The sequence below is a fragment of the Protopterus annectens genome, chromosome 8.part0, assembly GCF_019279795.1.
Source record: "Protopterus annectens isolate FY-2018-M chromosome 8.part0, PAN1.0, whole genome shotgun sequence".
In the NCBI taxonomy this organism is placed as follows: domain Eukaryota; kingdom Metazoa; phylum Chordata; order Ceratodontiformes; family Protopteridae; genus Protopterus; species Protopterus annectens.
Genome location: NC_056741.1, coordinates 57,475,304 through 57,489,864, shown reverse-complemented (window position 1 = coordinate 57,489,864; position 14,561 = coordinate 57,475,304). Strand labels below are relative to the sequence as shown.

Sequence of the window (14,561 nt, the reverse complement as noted above, 5' to 3'; positions counted from 1 at the left end):
CTTCTCCTTCAAAGGCATAGTGTTGAACAGGGCTCAGAATCCTGGCATAAGAACAGTTATATTAAGGGTTTCTTAGCTGTTTGCATGTTTACAATGGTGCTACAGTTTTGAAAGCAGTTAATCAAGTAATCATGTCTGCAGATTAAGTTGAGGCATCTCCACTGTATCCTTAAACCTCAAGCATGACTGGCATACCTCAACTGTACAGATTTTCGCAGAATGTCAGATTTTTGGCTCATATTTTAGTCTGTTCCTCATAAAAATCTGTTTCTGACATTACTGGGATGAAGTCACTGATGACATGCAAGTTTCAGACTTTATATCCTTCAGAAAAAGTTTGTTAAATCCTGTTACTCTAGCAACTTTGTAAGGAATTTAAAAAGCAAATTTGAAGGTGGGCTTAGTCAGCAATGAGAAGGGTGTGGTAGGGGGGTACTAGTAAGTGTGGAAAATGTAACCAATGTTTTGCTATACTGGAAGACAGGAGCTTAACATTGGAGGATGTCAATCAAACTGATTACATTTAAGAAGGGTAACTGCCGGACGCAACATGGGATATATCTGGCTAAATGAGTCAGATGTCCTTGTTACTATTTAGGAAAAACAGACAGATGTTAAATCAGATTTACAACCACTTTTATTGCATAAGTAAGAAAGACGCAAAAAATGCACTTTATAGACATTTAGTCGGAAGCCCAAGTTGTGATGGTTTTAAGTTTGCCATTTTAGAGCAAGTAAAATCAAACACTAGGGGTGGAAACACCAAGGTAAAACTGGGTGAGAAGGAGATAAAATGGCAGATATTGTTAAATGCAACTGTTTATCCTGGTACTAATGAAAGTATTTCCATAAAACCAGTATTAGAAGTAATAAATTAGTGAAAAAGTATTTACATTAGATGCATATTTTACGAGTAAGTGATTTTATTGGATTTTAGTAGTATTGTATTATGAGAAATGTATATATAAGTTGTTATTGCACTGAGCACTTTAAATGACAATTGACTACAATTAATCATGTAGTCTGATTGGAGGAATTTATGTATTTAAACCCAGCTTTTTTAATGTATTTAAACCCAGCTTTTTTAATTGTAGAGTGTTCCGAGTTAGTCTACTACCCGTAGATGAAAGCGCTTAACCAGTTCTTACTATTAGTGTGGAATAAAGGCTTTTTTATAGTAGCTGATTGTGGAATCGTGATCTTGTTTACAGCGAAGTTCGTGGTTTTACTGTGGTTTTACAAAGTGGCATTTCGCTGTGTCTTGTGGTTTTGTAGAACTTTGTAAGCTTATAAGAGTAATATTTAAAGTACATCCCTATTTTTGGGCCTTTGTCCCCCATTTTGTCATTTAGTCCAGATTTCTTGCACTGAGAGGTTGAGCGGTATGATGGGATAAAATGAGAATATCCAATTTTTGTACTGCATTTGTGTTGCAACTCTGTTGTAGCTGTATGTGTCAGGCTTACAGTTTTCTGTTGAAGGCAATATTTTGCATTTTGTTAATCCCACTATTTGTCTAGATAATGTGAAAATTGGGTGGTGTAAGATTAACTAAGGCAAAGTGTGGGCTCAAGTACAAACATTTGGATTTGTTTTCTTAGGTAAAGCACTGGTCAAAATAGACCGTTTTCATATCAGTCTGGATAAATGCAGATGGATAGAGATTATACACAATTATACACCATATGCAAGCAATTGCATTCAATAATACTAGTCCTTCAGATACCAATCCACCTTAATGTACGAGTATAGTATTAGTAAAGGTATTACATGTTTTCAGTATTTACAATACAGTGCTAAACTGGTAAAACACACAACTTTAGTACAACTTGTCTACTTTTGTTATTGTATGTTTGCAACTGGAGCAGGAAATATTTAAAAGGGGCAATTAGTGGAAGGCTAATATGTTTACATTTATCTAATAGATTACCATTAAATATTTGGATTGGGGTGCATTGTTCATATAATGTGGAGACTGTAGGTGAATGCACATTTTGCTTTGGGTTGAGGATTTTAAATTCTGGTATGAATTCATGGTTAAGTAATTTTAACAATTCCTGTATTAAGGAAGAAAGTGATTCCTAGAGTTTTTATACAATGTATGATAGTGAAATAGGATGGTATAATGAAATAAAGCTGTAACAGATCCTTAAAATAATACATCAGAGCCATTTATCAGTTACCAAGTAGCAACTGGCTGAATCTATAGGAAATGCAGGGTAAAGTTGTCCGTTATCGGGATTCGCCCTTTTCTTCAATGTAGAGCGATCTCTGAGTTGGTATATTTAGTTGGGGGGTGAAGCCCCCCACTTGATTAGTGTTTTAAAGTTTGTTTTTATTTTATGGCCACGTGAAATTTTTTCCCAGAGGAAAAAATTCAAGGATGTGGCCATTCGAGGTTTTACAGCATTTGCTGTACGTGTCGAGTATCTGTTCGAAGAAGAGATTCTTCGATCACATAATATAGACCCATATATATATATATATATATATATATATATATATACACACACACACAATTTACCATAATTTGTGTGTGTATATGTATATGTGTGTATATATATATATATATATATATATATATATATATATATATATATAAACACACACACAGGTTTACTATCATTTTCCTGATCGCACTTTGTGCAATTCACATTAGTGCGAATCTACCGATTTGGTAGAATCGGAAGAACAAATGCTAAAATGTAGAAATTTACAACCGTAAATGCAATACAGCATTCGCTGTTGTGAATTTCTACATTTTGATGCAGATTGCACTATAATGGGGATCGGAAAATCCTTTTCCTCAATATAGTGTGATCCCAGAGTTTGTATACACAAGTAGCAGGGGATGGGGGGTGCATATACATATATATATATATATATATATATATATATATATATATATATATATATATATATATATATACACACACACACACAGACACAGAGCAAATGTGAGAAAGTGGCAAGGGTGCTGCCCTTCTTGACATGTAGCAGAAGTTTCTTCAAAGTAGGGGGGGGATACGGGATATGAACCAACCAAGTATGTATGTCATATTTGTTGATTAAAATTTAATTTAACCCAGTACTTGAGCCATTTGTTGCATAAAAGAACTTGTTTCTGATTTGCAAACATTTTCTCCAAGGTCCAGGCTTGGTATTATCTCAGCTGAAAGTCATGCATATTAAGGGCTGATGCCATTGATTGATTTTGATTTATTGATTGTGGGTCATTCTTCTCTAGTCCCTTCGTTAGATTTCAAAAGATATTTCAGTTCTTGTCGTGCATTACTTCTTCCAGCTGAAAGGTTGTTTTCTAGTTTCTCTGATAGTGTACTTGGAGGTTAGGTCCACCTGTTCCTGTGGCAATTTACTATCTCATCCCCCCACTGAGCTGGTGTATCAGTAAAACAACTTGATTCATTCTTAAATGATCAAATAATTATGGGATGTATCTGGTACGAATTCTGAGACCTGACCATGAAGCTTTGTAGTTTGGACGGTCATTTATTGCAAGAATAGGGATTGACAGAGGGTTTACTTTCACACCTGATCCAGAGCACTAGGTAGAAATCGTACGTTTTCACTAACTTGTTCTGGCTACCTTATCTGAAGATGCTTTTTGAAGCAGTGGGACTAAATGCACCTAAAATCCATTTTACATCTTCAGGGCATCAAGTAAAACTGTCAAGAACTAAATAAAATTAAGAGAACATTGCCCACTGCTTAAATCTAAAATGCTCTTGAGAATTCCAAATGCTGCATCAGTAATGAATGCAAACCATGGTTTCTAGCACATAAACCTAGATGAAAACATTGCCAGTAAATGCACGAGAGAGAGAGGATCCTCTGAAATCAAGGTCCCCCTAAATCCAAGGCAGGAAACTGACACCAAGGATCTGGTCCATAAAATACTAAATCATAAAATAAAAGCACCAAATATTTTCATTGGTGTTTTTGTCCCTTGACAGACCAGGACTTAAACTTGGAGACACATTCATAGATGAAAAAAGGTTCTGGATGTATATTTTAATATCGTTAGGAAGAGACAGATTCATTAGACTTTTATTTATTCAGCAGCAGTGTTGTTCCAAGATTATTGTGGACTCTGAAGGTGCTGTAAATATAAAATTGTTGTGTGAAATCAGATACAAAAGTACACAAGAAGCTGCTACAGTTGCTGAATAGATTGAGACAGCATAACTTTAAATAAAAGAGCAAATGTAAAACTGAAAAATCTAAAATATGCAAGATATTCTAATAGCAGAGTTAATGAAGCATGTTACTTGGCAACTGTGCAAAAACTCAGAGCGGGAAATGTTTAGACACATTTCTAGGAATGATTTAGTGTCGTGCAACTTCTGTATGTAATGCTGCAACAGCTGTGCTTCTAAGAAAGGTGTTGGAGACTGATGCTACCTGGGAATGAGCTGTGAAATACTCAAGTCTTTAGTTGTAGAAGCACCAAATAATAGAATGCAAAGGAAGTTGTACTGCAAATGGATGCCATTTAGAATAGTATAAGAGTTGGGATACTACAATGAAATAGTATAGGAGTTGGGATACTACAATGAAATGCATCTGTTAATGGATCAGGAAGACTTGTAGATGCTAACAGATATGAAAAGGAACTGTTAGCAACACTATGTAGGAGTGAAAAACTATGAATAGATGGTAAAGACATTCTGTTGGGAACAGATAACAAATCCCCCCCCCCCCCAAAAAAAAATAAAAATATTCATAGTGTGCAAGGCCACTTCCAAGAGAGTAAATAATGAAAGCTGTACGCTCGGATGGTGCAGGTTGTCTTGTCCACTCCAAAACTTTTCATCCAGGTGCAATTTCAACCAGTCTTTTGTCTGTTCACTGTAAATCAGGAAAAAAATTGAAAATATGTTGTACAAGGAAGTCGATAGCAAATCGGCCGTTTGTCTTGGAAGAGAGCTACTTGAATAACCAATAAGAGTGGAAGCTACCCAGGCTGGTAGGTAATGACTCTAGTGTTCTTTTGTAAAGGCTGGATCATTTTTTGTTGTCTTTACTGGGCTAGCATTGTGAATGTCTTAGTATTGTTACTTGCTGAGTAATGCTACCGGTAGTACTTCTGTGGAATGGTGGTAGTTGTGTAAGCAGAGCAGGCTAAGCCTCATTTCGTTGCAGGTTCTCTCGGGTTTGTCACCCTAGTTTGTAAAGCAAATACTTCTCCTCCTGTCTCATGAAAACACAACGACATGATGTCTTATACTAACTTAAATGTTTTTTTTCCTTTAGCATCAGTGACAAAATAACCGAGAATATCAAATGCATCCGAGAGCATGTGGGAAAGTCTTGCTGGTATGTTAATTTATCTGTATTATTTTGCTGTCTGAGAAATGTCATAAGTGACTTACTCAGAATGCAGATAGTTTGAGAACCAAACTTTTAACTACAGGATGTAGCTTGTTAGCAGATCACAGCCTTAATCCTACATGTTAATTATCAGAATTCTACTTGTTTTTGTGAGGGCAAGCCTGTCCATCCCCACTTCCATGACATTGCTGTACTCCATCATGGTAAAATCCTATTTGCCATAAGGTTGCTAAGATGTGTATGAAATCTCTGTACTAGTATATTTTCTGTACTGTAGTAAGTTTCTACAGCTACAGTACAGGTTTCCTTTTATCTATCCTAATCTACTGATTTAGTTAAAAAAAAAAAAAAAAATCTACAGCCTCCATTTCATTTTAGGTCCTTGTCAGATCGTTTGAGATTTTGCCTGAATACATCTGCCGGAAATGATAGTTTCCCCAACTGCGATGGTGAACATCCTGACTATATTAACCAGCGTTACATTGAAATCCTTACTGGTAAGTGATTAGTACCCAGTGTTGCACTGAAATACTTGTTAGTAAGTGATCAGTAACCCATCATTATACTGAAATACTAACTGGTACGTGATCACAAATGAACTTTTTCACCCTGAGAATTTCTAATGATTGCATCATGTACTAAACTGCTTTGTTCAATAGTTACATGAGGTGTACACATTTGGCTATTAAAATGCTTTGGAAAGCCTTAGGGTTCACACTGACTACTTAATGCAAAATGCTGTCTCATGGTAAGAATATTTTTCAGTCAGTGTTACTGCATTGAAAATTTAGCTGTACACCCTGCAGTAACTGGAATTGAAGGTTAGAGGTTTGGAGTGGGTATAAGCCTTTGTATGTGTATAAGGAAGATTGACTCCTACATAATGTATTCATTTTGCTATGTTACAATACCTGTCTGAGTAAGATGATCAATGCAGCCTACTTCAAATAGTCAGTGTCAGGGTTGTAATGTGTGTTACATCCTCTCTTGCAGCATAATGTTCTGAAATGTGAAGATTATTTGGCAGGTGTGAGTAACTGCATTCTTTCTGCAAGGTTTTGAAGTTTGTAATATATTGTGGAGGTGCAGGCAACAGTTGTATTGTGATATGAGGGAATGATGAATGAATGCACAGTGCAGAAACTTCCTTTCTTTTTAATAAACTTTATACCGGTTAAAACATGACACTAACACTTCAGCAAAGGTTTCAAAGGTAAAACCATACTAGAGCTGATAGTGCACTTATAAGGAAATAAAACCAAAGCTGAAGCCAAAATCGTAATGGATGCATGATAAATGAAATCCAAAGCCAGAAGTATGAATTACTTCTTTAATAGACCATAAATTCCACAAACTTATTTACATTAAGCGCTTTCATCCACACTAAGGTGGCCTTCATCAGAATAACTAACATTGTACACTAACTGTTTTTTTAAAAACTTTTTGGCGCCAAAATCCACCCATCTTGCAAATTTAAAATAACATGGTATCAATTTTCATCATTTAGATGAATTCAGAATTTATGAATGAATGGATAGAGAATGAAAGTTAACATTGTGATTCTTATGAATGGTTAATATGATGAAAATTGATACTATGTTATTTTAAATTTGCAAGATGGGTGGATTTTGGCACCAAAAAGTTTTTAAAAAAAACAGTGTACGAAGTCCACCTTAGTGTGGATGAAAGCGCTTAATGTAAACAAAGTTGTGGAATTTATGGTCTATTAAAGAAGTAACATACTTCTGGCTTTGGATTTCATTTATCGTGCATCCATTACGATTTTGACTTCAGGTTTGGTTTTATGACTATTCAGTTGTTGACAGCTGGTTCCGTAAATCATTTTTGAAATAAGGAAATGGCAGAGAAACAAATCAGAATAAAGCTACATCAAAAACAGTGCTAGCGAATAACTTTCTATAATGCATCCATAAAATGGGGGCAAAATAAGTGGGTAATATAAACATTTTGTGCTTCTTGGGTTTAGTTTATTTAACCCTTTAGGTTGAAGAGTCTGATATACAAAAGTAAACCCATGCCTCCTTGTATTAAATAATTTGAGGAACATAGGAATACAGCTGAGATCATGTACAAAATGCATTGCAAAAAAAAATTGATCATGGTCCAGGTTAAATTGTTGAGCCAGGGGACTTGCTGTCATTTTAGAAAATTTGTATTTAATGTATTTACAATATATACACCAGAAAGGAAGACTTTCAACATCATATACTGTTATACAGTGTTAGGAATGCATTGAATCATCAAGTTAATCTGATACCATTAACATAAGAGTCTTGGTATTTCAATAACATTTCAAGGCTACCCCAACCATTAGAAGTCTTGGTATGATTTATAGATCTTATTCTGATACTTCTTTTTTAGTTTTACATAGTATTGTTTAAATTCTTTGACTGTAGGAATTGAATATTATTTCCATTTTTTTAATAACTTTTCTAGCTACTGCCAGGAGACTCCAGAATAATTTTTGCTTTGCTTTTACAGATAAAGGAAGTGGAACATTCATTCTGTATTATTGATCTAGTTAAAGAACAATTGTCAGACCATAACCTCTTAGACATACTGATCTCTTTCCAATATACATTTAATTCTTCACGTGTCCAATCAGATTTTACATCTTTACTAAATCTCTATCCAACTGAAGAAGTCATTTTACCAAACTTGGAGATTTTATAGTGAGTAAAAATATTTCCACATCAAGTTTATACTGGAAAGTTTTTAAGTTTGACTAAATGATTTAAGTAACAAAGTCCTGTTCTTAACATATATTGAGTTACTCAATCCACTATTATCTAAAAAGTTCCAGAATTTTGTATCAAAATTATTTTTTATATTGTCCTACAGAGGAAGCTTGTCCAAGTTATTCAAGTTAATTTATCTTCAATGATGGCATTCATATAATGGGAAATAGTGTTCTGTTCTTCTTCATTCCTATTGTCTACAAATTCATTTAATTTGTTACTGATGGGTAATTGGTTAACAGATTCATCCAACTTATCTTTCATTAAATAGTCTGATAAACGTACTTATCCTTTTTCAAAGCAATCGGACCATAATACTAATCCATTCCTTTTGAGTAAATTCATTTTAATGTTCTAGAGTTTCCCAAAATCTAGAGGTGTGTGCAATGGAAAAACACAAAAATTACTATTTTGATATTAATGTAGGTTTTAAAATGCATTAACTGTTTTAATGGTTGATTCATATATGCAGGGTCTAAAAGAAATTAATTTCCTTCTAAGGTAAATTTTATTAACCGGAAAAAGGATCATTACATTTCTAGTTTATAATATTTAATAAACTTGTACAAATTTAGTAAAATCTACTGCTGAATGGTTTTCATTGACAGTGCAAGTTAAGTCTATCCACAGTATAGTAGTGGTCTGTATCTCATAATCGAAAGATGAATTCAGTGAATGGCAGTTGCATCTAAAATGGCATTCAGTGAATTCGCTCTTGTGGGGGGCTTCACCCATGACACCCCCTGCTAATTATACATTACCAGCTCTGAGATCTCACTACAGTGAGGAAAGGGCAAATTTTCCAATCTTCACTGTTATGCGATCTCACTATTAACAGTTCACTGAATGGCATTTTTGATGTAAATGCCATTCACTGAATTCATTTTTCGATTATATGATATAGACCAGTATAGTAGAGTTAGAATAAGATTCTACATCTGGGAAGCCAATTACTCCCATAATCTTATATGATGCATCTAAGCAATTCTTAGCTTTTAAGGATACTAAACATTTTTTTTTCATTTTCTTTTGAATGCAGTATGTATATAATATTGGGTGACTGGATTTTCCACTTTTTACTTCAAAATTATTAATCTTGCATAGATTTTTTATTCCCAGTTATATTTTTTCTTAAAACTTACTATCTAGTAATTGATTTAACACTAAAGTTTGAGTTTTATTAATACATTTCAGCAATGATACTTGTTGAAACCTTTCATTTTCCTCATCTGTTTCTTCAATTGAATAATTTTAAATCTCCTGCAGTTAGCACAGCATAATCTACAAAAAGCCGTATTTTGGATTTATAATCCTTGTTTGAGAATCCAATTTTTTCATTGCTCCTTAACTATTGGCTAAGGGTTCGGTAGCAAAAGCAAATAGTTGAGGGAACAAAGGATACCCTTGCATTTTCAATTTGTTTTAAGTGAATCCTTGAGAAATGTAAGATCCAACTTTAACATATGCTTTGGAGTCTCTGTACAGACTTTTTACTATTCCAATAAGTTGTCTGGAAATACAGATGTTTCTAAAGTTTGAAACAAGTAGTTCCAGCCTACAGAATCAAAACCTCTCTCAATATCCAAGCTGATTAGGGCCAATTTCTCATTCATTCATCTTGCTAAATCTAAGATAGTTATTGCTATTCATATTTCATACATTAATATATTGACTATAAATCCTGTCAATCTACTGTGATTCTTAGTCATGTAAGATAGAAGTAAATATTTTAGTCTACATTTAATAAAATAGGTATATATGAGAAAACCAACTTAATTATCCTTTCCTCCTTCATGGAATTTTTCTGTTATCTAACCTATACTTAAACGAGGAATTATTTTGTCACTCTGAATTATCCTGAAAATATCGCTCAAAAATTCTAAAATATTTAAATGAAGCAGGCTATATAATTCCATACATAAACCATCTCACCCTGGAGCTTTACCATTTATCCATTTTTTTTTAAATGAACTTCTATTGGGTAATACTTATTCAACAGAGATATTTGTTGGTCATTAAGTTTTAGTAACATTTTTCTTTAAATACTTGTCAGCTTTGTAATAATTTTTATCTTAAGATCCTTATGGAATTTTCTTCTAGGTCTGAAGTAAACTGAGTGTGAGGATTTCAAATGTTGATTTGTGCCTTTTTGAAGTCATCACATAACTGTGCAATTTTATTTTTTCCACTTAATGAAAATTGCTTATTTTATCAAATTTTTAATGACTTTAGTATCTAATTTCTTTGTTCAAACCTCGCTTTGTGTATTTCACCTTATATTTCTCACAACTCTTTATCCCATTCTTTCATTATTTCACCTTATATTTCTCAGAACTCTTTATCCCATTCTTTCATTTTATTACTAGTACAGCTTCCCATTCTATATTTAATTATGCTTTTTAAGGGGTCCCATAGTATGCCTTTACTAACCTGACCATTATCATTCGAAGATAAAAAAAATTCTCAATGTGTTCCTTTGATTTCATCATATACTGAGAATCTGTAGATCTGAAACTTCCTTATAACACATTAATATATTAACACGTAAGGCACTATGATCAGATAAAATGACAAGGAATAGTTTTAAAATTCACTTAAGTAAATTTGTTAGCATAGATCTATAAATTTGTTTGCATCCCATGCACATAAGAATGAGTGAGGACCAACGACTTATTTTCTGCTTTTACTATTAAATCAACTAAATTATTACTAATTAATTTGCTTCCATAGTTTTTGTGTTCACTTGTATCTCTATACTAGATATGCAGTTAAAATCCCCTGCTAAAATTGTTGCCCTTCCAATGACTGGCTAGTCTGGCAACTATTCCAGGGATCCAGTAAAAATTAGCCAGTGTATAGAGTTTTCCATTGTATTTAATTATTACAAATTAATACATTCCTTTGGAACCATTTAATAGATTCCATGACCTTTGGCATTACAGTTTCTCCAAAGTAAAGCAGGTCCTCTCCTCTGTTGCCATTATTTAATCCATTTATATTAATAGATTAAAACTATCCATACTGTGTATTTAAGATTTCTTTTAAAAGATAATATGGCACATTTATCCACCATGTTATTTTATTTGTATACAAGACTGTAATGCATTCCTCCAATACTGTCTTAACATTCCACATGTTTTGATTTCTTCCTCTGTACAAACTAAACTGCTGAACATCATAAATAAATAACAGCAATGCCTAAAAATTTATCAAAAGTCTAGCCAACAGCTACCATGACTCACAAATTATATATATATATATATATATATATATATATATATATGTGTGTGTGTATGTATATGCTAAAACAAACTAGTTATATATCTTGCCATTCAAAACTATTCATCCATTACTACATAAGTTTAATAATCCTCTTCTATTAATCCCAAATATTAAATGCTACAACATTTGTTTACTGGGAAAGTCCGACTGGGGCAGAACCCATTTTCAGTGGAGGCCCAGGGAGAAACATTCCAGATGCATGTCCTCGGAATGTGGGAGGAAACTGGAGCACACCCACATGAACACAGGGAGGACTTGCGGACTCTGCACAGAAGGCACCTCAGCTGAGAATCAAACTGGAGAACTTCTTGCTGTGAGGTGATGATGCTAACCACTGCACCTATTTGTGTAATAGAAGTAGAACTTATCCATTAAATATTCCCAAATTATTCCCAAATTTTTCACTCATTCAGCATTATTGTAACTAAATCTCTAAACAAATGTTTGTGTCTTTCGGCTTTTTCCCGGTTAGGGGTTGCCACAGCAGAACTCCGGTCCGCTAATGATTGGCAGTAGAGTTTTACATGCTGGCTTGCCAGGCCTAACGCACAACCTTTAACGAAGGAACGCCCGTTCACGCATGTCACCACACAGAACTAAATCTCTAAACAAAGTAGAAGAAAGTATGACCTGAAGAGAGAGAGAGAGATGTATTTAAATGTACAGGTGACTGGTAATCTTATCATACTAAACTGTTATAACAAAAGGAAAGTCAATGCACATAAGTATTCTTCGTGCTAAAAAAATGCACATTTTATAGCTCTAATAAAATATCGGAGTTAATTTGTAATATGTACATTACTGAGGTCAAAGATAATGCCTTGCTATTTCTATAATAAAAAAAATTGCAGTCTATATTGTATTCAAAAGTTAGTGTGCTTAATTCAAACCCCCTTCTCCCTTCCTGGGCTCAAGCATAATAAAATATCTACTTCTTGTTCTAGGAAAAACAGCGCACAGAGCTCTGACTTACAAAATTAGTTACTTCCGGTAATAATAGTGAATCTAATAACATACAATATACAGAAAGTTTCCAAGTTCACATCACCAAGCTTCACATTTCAGCGTTCATAATATTTTCAAATATTTTATATGCTTTTCTATGGAAATTATAAGAGATCTTGTATATGTAATATATATCTATCTTATAAGCAGTTTTTTAAATGTTTTCTGATTTATTTGCTCACTAATATTCTACCTTATTCTATACAACTTGTATTTCTAAAATCTCCCATCAAAGAGCTATTTAATCATCAGATCTGTTAGAGATTACAGTATGTGTATATTTCTTAACTTACTGATCTTTCATTAATCGTAATAGATATCGCATTGCTTGTGCATATGCATAGTATTGATCAGATGTTCTTGTTAATTCTAGTATTACAAGCAATCTTGACTACATATAAAATTCCTGCTTGTTTAATTTGAATGTCTATTTTTAGCCATTGTGAACTCCTATTCTAGTCCAAGCTTCATATCCAGACATTAGAATTTGGTTACAGCATGTGAGAATGACAACTCACAACACACAGTATCTGGTAATTTCCTCTGTACGTTTCTCATTCTTCCATTCTTCTTAATTCTTTTAAACTGGTATAATCAGCAACAAGCATCCAACTTTCCATTAATATGTACAGATAGAGTTAATAACACTACAGCATAGGCTATTAAAATTCAGCAAAATGTAAGCAAGTTATGTCAGCAATAGCTGAATATAAAACTACTAATTCACTTGGAAAAGAAAAAAGTTATTTTGAGTAGATTTCTCGCATATACTTGGAAAAAAAGCACATTCCTTTTTATTTTCGCAAACATCAGTGATGAATTTTGACTTGATTTTCAGAACAGCTCATGGTGGGAAGCAAGGCAAGCAGGAATCCAGCTTTCTGACATAACTAGAACATTCTTTTGTTTTCAAGCTTTACATGTTACTTGCTTCATGAATGACCCGTGAAAGGAACGTGTTGCAAAGGAACAAAGAAAAACAAAATCTCCATCATTGCTCTTACTAAGCAAAGTTAAACAAAATCTTAGCTTATATATCTTAGTTACCAAATCTATTGCTTACAATTTAATCACCATTTCTTACAGGGACTATTTAACATTTATAAATTACATTTTTTAATTTATTATTTATTGACATTGGGTGACTGGGAAGAGCTCCAGCAAATACAAACCTTTGTACAATTTACATAGTGTAGATCAAACTTCTTTTCTGTAGCAATTTGGAAAATGTCTAAGTTCAAGGTTGAAGCTATACAATGGTAGAAGAACAAACAATAGTCATACATAAATATAGTATACTGCAGTTATTTAAATCTATAAGCATAAGGAGGTCTAAACAGTATTATAGGAAGAATATACTTTAGAATAAGGAAAAGAGGTGCATTATAGTTTAAACTGTAAGGTATGGGAGTACAGTATTGAAAGATTTACTTAAGTAAAATTTAGTTAGTATATAAAATTGTTTTGAAAGTGGCTTTGGAAAAAAGGGACTAAGTTAAAAGATTAAAGGGAGAAGAGCGGAATCTGGGCAGATTGGGTCCAAGAACAGAAGTGAGGGGGTAATAGGAGAAGGGGAGGGAGAAAGATGGGAGAATAAGAATAGGTGGAGAAGGAAGATAGTTGAAAGATAAGAAATTTGTCTAGTTATCTTTAAGGAGCAAGGGCACACGTGAGTGTTAAGAAGGTCATTTTTAATGTTAGCTTGAAAGTCTTAAAAATATCCAAGGCACTGATATTTGGAGGTAAGGCATCCCATAGTTTTGCTTTATTAAAGGAGTAGAAGCTATAATCAGCTCTCTGTTAGGTTTGTATACAGTTAAAAGCCATTTGTCAATGGAATGGAGAGTTCTAGATGAAGTGTAGGGCTGTAAGATGGGTTTTAAGGTGGGGCAGCTATCTTTGTATATTAAGATTAAGTAGTAATTGTGCTTCATTTAACCAAATTTCATTTGAATAAATGTTTGTCCGTGGTGGCTTAGCTCTGCTTGTTTTCTAAATATTTTTGTTTGGTTGAGCAGCCTTTAGCAATTGGGAATTTCTATATTTCACAGTATATTTTTAAAGTTTCAGTTGAGGTGAAGGCATCTTGTATTGTTCTTAAAAGGTATTGGAGGTTGTTGGAGGAACAGATTATGGTTGAATCAGCATATTGAATGAGTGGGC

The 14,561-nt window shown here is 33.6% G+C and overlaps 1 protein-coding gene across 1 annotated transcript in view; it reads left to right on the top strand.

The window, feature by feature from the left end:
* LOC122807972 overlaps positions 1–14,561 on the top strand; it is a 157,328-nt gene that overhangs the window by 20,930 nt on the left and 121,837 nt on the right. Inside the window, exons 2-3 of the mRNA XM_044078999.1 lie at positions 5,275–5,337; positions 5,731–5,849. Of these exons, the coding sequence (XP_043934934.1) occupies positions 5,275–5,337; positions 5,731–5,849 (182 nt within the window). The remainder of the gene's footprint in view (positions 1–5,274; positions 5,338–5,730; positions 5,850–14,561) is intronic.